This window comes from Drosophila tropicalis, unplaced genomic scaffold (assembly GCF_018151085.1).
Source record: "Drosophila tropicalis isolate 14030-0801.00 unplaced genomic scaffold, ASM1815108v1 contig_878, whole genome shotgun sequence".
NCBI classification, from domain to species: Eukaryota; Metazoa; Arthropoda; class Insecta; order Diptera; family Drosophilidae; genus Drosophila; species Drosophila tropicalis.
Window position 1 is genome coordinate 2,253,796 of NW_027173374.1, and position 7,998 is coordinate 2,261,793.

Consider the following 7,998-nt stretch of genomic DNA (forward strand, 5'->3'; position numbering starts at 1 on the left):
TGTTATACTATTTTTATGGTCCTTCAGTTATACCGTTATACTGTTATACTATTTTTATGGTCCTTCAGTTATACCGTTATATTGTTATACTATTTTTATGGTCCTTCAGTTATACCGTTATACTATTACTATTACCCTTAGCACTATTACTCTCACCCTTAGCACTATTTATAGAGCGAAAAATGTTATTTTGGGACAGGCTTAAATGTTGAACTGCTTTTTGGACACTGCTTGTTTTAAAAATTAAGTTACACTTTTAATTTTAAATGTATTAAAGCAAACAAAAATCCCAGATTTTTGTGACTTAGGAAACAATTTCAATTTTTCCTTAAACTTTGTCGTTATATCTTCGCATATCGCTAAAGGCGATATCACTATAATTGGCATCTGTTGTACTTAGAAACCAATGCTTATTATAGACGCACTTGAAAAGTCTATTTAATCTAATACTTCTTCCTATCGGTAAAACTTAAATGTTTAAGTTATCATACCATGTGCTGAATAAATTACATATAGTTATAAGCAAAAGCCTTTCGTTGATTCTAATAAGTATTGAAAAGATTTCATAAAAATTTCATTGTATGCATGCCTTCACTTTATGCGAATTTATGCCAAGCCTATCTCTTGCTCATTGCTGTATCTATACGCAGAGACAGCCTTTAAGACGGCATCAGTGTGTGCCTATTTTGCTTTGCATTTTAATCCCTGCTCGCAGTTGCGTCTAGGATTTATTACCACATTTGCTCAGCGGCTTATTAACACAGTAAAAGCATCTACTACTTGCTTTGCCTCTGTATCCATTCGCGTCTGCTCTCTTTTCGACAGCTCCCGAATTCAAGAAGTTATTATTGCAGCCAGGCGGAAAATTGCTTCTTTCTCCGCGTGCGAATTGTTTGCCTTTGCGGTGCGTGGGCGTGGCTGAAGGCGTGCAACACTCAGTTGACTGTCGCCAGGGTAGAAACTGAACGGCGGCTCCAGTTCCGCAGTAGTCGGGGCTCCTAAACCCGCATTGTGTTAAGTCCCTTTAGTGGCTGATTGCCGCTAATGAGCGTCAAATTGAAATTCCTGCCGTGGGCGCGTCTTTAACTCCCACACCCTAAACAAAGGTCTCTCATTGATTCCACACCAAGGCACCGACGCACACGAGCTCGCATAACTCCTGGTCACAATTGCTATGACTGTATGTATGAATGAGGGAGGGAGAGTGCATATAAGCTCAGTGAATCACATTTCACGTGTCCACGTCTCGGGCCATCATAATCCAGTTGGGCGCTCACCCCCGGCTATTTAAAATTCCACAGGCAGCACACCTTGATCCGCCTGCGATCTGCCGTCTATCCTTGGCACTTTGCCGCTCTCAATTAATATGCGAGTCAGGCCAAGCCATTGACGACACAGTGGTGTGAAGGAAACATTCCGTATGCCCTGCTGGCACCAAGCCTCTCCCCGAATGCAGCCAACATCGAATCTATCCCCTCTGTCTCTGTTTCATTGTCTTGCCCCCTCCTAACCAAAAAGACTCACACTGGAAAAGTTGTGTCATGCATTTTCCATCGACTCGAATGTCTTCCTTTCCCGTTTAACCGGAATATTAGAGCTGCCTGTCACTGAGCACCAATTTTTGTTCGTGCTCACAACTTTCAGCGCTCCACTGATGCCGACAGGATGTGTCAAACAGGCTTCACTCACTTAGCCATACCCAAAGACTAGCATAACAAATATACGCACATAAAGGGCAGTTGATAAAAGCAGGTAAAAAACTTTTAGGAAATTTGTTTGCACAAAGGGAACTTGAGACAATGGTATTGGAGGCAGAAAAACTGTCAGCGGGCACGTGCTAAAAACGAAAAGGGGGAACTGACTACCGCCTGTCATCACAAATTACGCTGACATGATTGCTGATGGCTTCTTCAATTGCGTGAAAAAGAAAAGAGTAAAAGTATACGCAGAACAATGAAGGGAAGACAGCTTTGATCAAGTTATGTGAAAGATATAAAAAGTTATATAAAATCAATAAAAACTTTAACTATGCCCATATGCCTTATAGCATTATGATTGATATTAATATTTTATCATCTTTTTAGGTTGCTAAAGTCTATATATAAACACACATGTGTCGATGCACAAGATTTTCCAAATTTAAACAAGGTTGTTCTCCTCTCTTGCCCTTTTGACTTTTCAAAATTCGTGGTATGTTTGCTTTCACTTCTTCCGGGGATCAGATAAAATGCATTCGAATGATTCACTGCAAAGGGCCTGTCAAAATTCCTACAAATTGTAGCAGCAAAACATTTGTTTATTTTTACATTTAAAGTTGTTTTCTTTCTTTTTTTTTTTTGATTTGAAACTAATATTTGAATGTTGCATGACATTGTCAATAGAACTGGCGACATTTCGTGGAGGGGAAACATGACAAAAGCGGAGGGCATTCCTAAAATAAACAATTCCAGTGTGAGTCCAAAGGAGGGGAAGATATTAAATAAATCCAGTACTGTTCCCCAAATAGGGCGAGTTCTTTGCAGTTTAAAATACCGTGCATCAGAACTTTGCTTGCAGCTAAAAGCAACAGGTGTGTGTTGGAGCTTAATCGCGGTATGCCAAACGGGCCAACGAACTCATAAATCAACAAACCACAAACACCTCAGACGCTTGTTCTGGTCAGAGAGCAATTGCATGCCATGAATGGATGGAAATTGGTAAACCAAACTGTGCATTCCCGAAATAGATGCATTCATTTCTGACAATTACACAGAACTCCAACCGATTATAATTATACGAATTGTAATTGTAATCAAATCGTTTAATTAGGTTTATTGCTTTTGTTAAGCATTTCCCAAACAAACAAAAAGAAAATTTGAAACATTTAATAACGAAATTGTATAGCGTTGTGACAGGTTGCTTAATTGCTTATCATTGTTCGGCATAGCTGGCAATGACAGTGACGAACAGGGTCACTGTACCCAGAAAAATTTGCATTTGCTTTTTTAAAATTAATACCAGCGTGTCAAAACAATAAGCAATTTTCGGCAAATGCAACAACTACAACAATTCCAAAGGTTTTAGGTGATAATGAACATAAAAATGTGAATGAACTCCACAAGATTTTTAATTAAAAATACCAAAATTTATAACATGAAATGCAATTAATTTTCTAAAAAAAAGTAATTTTTCTGCCTTTCTACCAAAATTTATACCATGAAATGCAATTTAAATCTTTAAAAATGTAATTATGTGGCTAACTTACGAATTTCAAAATTGCGATAAAGATACATATTTAGTTACTATTTTATCTTTCAAATATTTTGCACATGTATTGTTTTGTATATTGCCAAAAGGTATAACGGAGCTGGTAGTCAAATTCGTTGTCTTTGGTACTCTTTAACACATTTTTATTGGTAACTAAACTTTTGTTGCTATTCTTAACAAAAAAAATGTTTATGGTTAAATTTTTTGATTAACTTTATTTAATGCATTGGGTAAATATTCTTAAGGCATGCTTTAATGTAATTTTGAATATATGTATTCAATGTGTTTGTGTTTATTTTATGTGTTAAGCACTTAATTATAAATGACAATTGAAGAATATATTATATATTATCCGCTTTGTAAATGTTATTTGCCATTTGTAAATTATAAATTTATTATTGTTTTTTCTATTAAATATTTATTTATTTACCTACATGTTGGCAAAACTCCCGCAAATCAATAACATATTGACAACGTTGTACAGAAAGTACTTCAATGTTGTTTTAATTATTAAAGTTAGTTTACTTTACCTAACAAATTCAGAACTAATATATAATGCGATAATATAAATCAGTACTTCGAATATGGTTTCAAAGTAACTAAACCACTTTCATCCGCTTTTACCTTAGTTTTACTTCACCCAATGAAACAATTTAGTTGAGTGCATTTTACCCTCGACACTTACTGTCATGTTTAGCAAGGACTTTGACCATGTTTTGCGCATTTGTCATCATAAATAGCAGAACTGTAATGTACCATCGACCATCCAAACGAAGTTGAAATGAAAAAGTGTAACGATTAATTTGCTTATAAATAACAAATGCCATTATGGTGCCCTGTGCGCAACAGTGATTCCAGATTTTCCCACAGCGGGACATCGTTCTTTAATACGGGTAGACGCAAGGACTTCAATTCAATTTGAGTTTGTAGGAAGTTTGTACTCCTCGGGTACAGTATTTTAAAAAAATTACTTAATTACCTTGTTAAGAAAGGACTTATCTTGGTTAATAATAGGCACTTCTGTTAATGCATTTCCTAGGCTTAATAAGCGGAAATAGCTCATCTAAATTTAAAATCAGAGGGCCTGGATAAATTCAACCATGTTGAATTTTGTAAACCATTTAAAGCGAAACCAACAATATATTCTACCCAAAATTATGTTATGTTGTAAAAGATTTGATGAAATATTAAGTTTTAAACATTTGTTTTAAAGGCAAGATTGTTTTTGATTTAGTCTTATTTTTAAAACAATTTTTTCTAGCTATGTATATGATTAATAATTAACAAAGTTTTGTCCAAGTTATTTCTGATTGTTTCTGGAAGCTTAATAGGAGGATCATTTTCCCTACATTATATTGGCCATTCATGGAGCGTGGCACGGTCAAAGCTTTTTCATTCAGGCATTTAAAAGATGAACTCGAATATTTGTCCCGTTTTTTTGTTGATAATGCTTCATTTGCACACGACAATCGCCACGGTGATTATGACAGGGACACCACACAATATCCAAGGCAAATGTCGTCACAATCGCCAGAGAGTCAATAATTTGGGTGTCTGTGTCAGTGTTGTCGTCTGTTTTTATTACCGCGAATATTGTCGCTCATAACTTTTTAATGCGAACTTTTGCTCTTTGCCACAACAACAACAACAACAACAACACCAACACCAACAATCACAAAAAAGTGCCGCAGTGCTGTGGCTTGATGGAACATTTTTTTTCCCCAACACGCATACTCCCCAATATGAATAACTGCTCCCTGTCATCCCGAACTCCCCATTCTCCATTCATATCAGCAACCACATATATATGTACATATAGAGGCCCATAAGGAAGCATGTTTATTCATGGCTGGGTTCATGTTTTTCACTTCGCCTTCTCCGAAGACCCATTACACGAGCGTATGTAATTTACGCACTTATGTTCGCTCATGGGTGTTGGGATATGTGCTCCCCAGTGTACTTATGTATATACATATTTACATATATATACATACATACATACATACAAATGTACATATAGAGAGTTGAGGTTTATCTAATGCGACCGCACACGGCAATCAAAAACGCATTTTTCGGAGCAGTCGCTAACGCCATGGCGAAATGTGAATGTCACGATTATTATTTTATATTAAATTTGATCCCAGCAATCGCGATGCCGCACATACATGAACCCACATATGTACATGTGTGTGTGTGAGTGTGCATACTTATATTTAAATATATATACTAAGTTGTGGAAAAAAAATACACGTGTGCATCCTTGGCATCCGAAAAATTCCCCTAATTTGAATAAAACGAGCAATTTCCTCAAACTTGATGTTAGAGATTAGGTTAAGGATGCTCTCTTAAAATACTTAACAGGGAGTCCATAGTCTACACAATAATTACAATAGATTTCAAAAGTAAGGAATCCATATCAATGATATTTTAGTTCATAGTTGAATACTTTTGCTGAATGCACAAAAAGTAAGCCATAAAAATATGTCAAAAAATTCAATCAAACTTTTATGGAAACTGTTGGCTTTTTACATATATGCAATAAAAAGTCTGCATTAGCCCTTCAAGAGCCTAATCTTTCATACTTCCGAATTGACACGGTTGTAGAAACAACAACAGACAATTTCTTTCAATTTATTTTTTATTCCTTTGCCTTCTGTCAATAACGTACGATGAGCAAATGTCGTAAAACAAGGTGCGTACGTGTCGACAAGCATTTTGAAGGCCATCAATCTCCTGAGAGCAACGGCAATGGAAAAGGCAAATGACAGCCGCCGCTTTTCGGGAGGACTAAAAGTGTCAAGTGTTCATGCCAGCGGAGTCCAATTGATTTTCCTGTCAAACTGACATGAAAGTGCAGCAGAAAAAAAAAATCAACATTTCGTAATATGCAAAGCCCCATGAGATGTGAGTGGTAAAGAATCTAATTGTATTCAGATATCCAAACTTTTGTATTTTGACTGAATTATTAAAATTAAATTATAATACTGTTAAATAATTGAATTTTGCATATTGGTTTCAAATATAATTAAACTTGAGTTGGAATATAAATACAGCAGAGAGAATTATAAACGAAGATAGCTCCTTCTATGTTACAATTATCTATCCTTTGAGATTCTCGTTTATCTTCTTATGGTTTCTATATAGAACTTATGGTGCATATTGGTAAACACTTTACCGATACAGTTTCCATTTTGCCCTCTAAGGACTTATACATACATATATGTACGATAAGTTCTGTGTAATTTAATAAACAGAAACATAAACCGCTTAAATTAGTTCACTTGGAAAGCAATTAAGCTACCCCATAGATATTCCCGATACGTAACGGTGACCTAACACAAAGAGCAGATTGTTCACATGAGCGTGATGGCTCAGTTTGTTTCACGATACTTGGGTTGGGTAAAGTTCTTGATATTGTTGACGTTGAACACAAGTGCCGAATGGTAATTTGCAATGTAAACTTTTCGCATTTTTCATCGATTTAAGCGGGTAAATGTAAATAGAATGCCACCATCTTAATGAACTTTCTACGGCAGAGGCAACGGAAACGGCAATGGCAATGGAATCAACGGCAAAGAAAAATGTCAAATAGCAACTCAAATAAATAAAAGATAAGAACCATGAGCGCGAAAGCAAAACAATGACAAGGCGGGCAGTTCTCATCTACATTGTTGTTCTCCTCCATCTCCTACATCAGCGCCGAAATGGCAGCAGGAGACAAGAAGGCAATGATGTGAGCCGAGCTGTAAATAAGGAAAGCGATAAAGCCACTTACCCAATTTCTCGCCGCAAAGAACACAGTTAAGAGACTGCGCCAACACCAGCGCCAGTCCAAGAAGTCCTAGTCCATGGACCGAACGGTAGCGGGAGCGAAAACGAGCGGACCTCCTTCTCTGGTTGAGGCGTGGCTCCATTGCGAAGCCGCCGCCGAGGGGCAAGAAGACTGCCAGCGGGGCGCACTAAAGCCTCAAGTTAGACAAAGGATTTCTCTATTAAGTGTGATGTTCTGTTCTTTGGAGTCCTATGCACGTTTCTTTACAGCTGTGACTCACACAGCACCAGTTTTCATTTGCAATTAGAGGTTCGTCGTGGCTGGAGGGGAGGTGCTCCTTTGAGTTGCTTTTTTTTTTTATTGTCCTCTTCTATTTTTTTGGCAGGGCACTGCTCACGCTTCGCTGGCCAATGTCAGACAACAGTTGGGTAGAAGCATATGATGATGTCTTGGGTTCTGGATCTGAGGAGCCACCATAAACATGTCAAACGTTGACAAGTTACTGCCAGTCCACCCGAAGTCCTCCAAAAGGACTTTTTTCTTACGGCGACTGCTTTCCAAATTGCTGACCAAATCAAATACCGCGTGAATATTTGAATTTGCACTTTTCTTGTTTTCTTTTCTCGCGTTTATTCAGTGCGTAAAATTGCGTAAAGAGTGTGGAAGGGGAAAAAGAGATCCGTGGAGTGCGTTTATATGCTATCTAAATTGTCCTGCCAAATTCGACACAAAGTGTATATTTTTTGTCCACTTTACGAGCCGCTGAGCATCAGGCCAACAACTGTGTACAGTTGGCAATTGTTTACCATATCCATTTCAGTGAGTTTTCTCCTTGTTAGGCAATTCCAACGAATCTACAGGAGAGAATGGAATGATAATAATATATGCATATTAGTATTGGGATACAAATTCCAAGGATAAAGTTTTCAACTAAACGATTTTAACAGTATTAACTTTATTTTTATCCCAGAAAAAAGATT

At 37.1% G+C, this 7,998-nt stretch overlaps 1 protein-coding gene across 1 annotated transcript in view; it reads right to left on the reverse strand.

Annotated features, from left to right (window-relative positions):
• Positions 1-7,569, reverse strand: part of LOC137584753 (mucin-5AC) — a 28,652-nt gene extending 21,083 nt beyond the window's left edge. Inside the window, exon 1 of the mRNA XM_068300307.1 lies at positions 7,022-7,569. Within this exon, the coding sequence (XP_068156408.1) occupies positions 7,022-7,160 (139 nt within the window). The 5' untranslated portion in view covers positions 7,161-7,569. The remainder of the gene's footprint in view (positions 1-7,021) is intronic.
• Between the last annotated feature and the right edge of the window lie 429 nt (positions 7,570-7,998).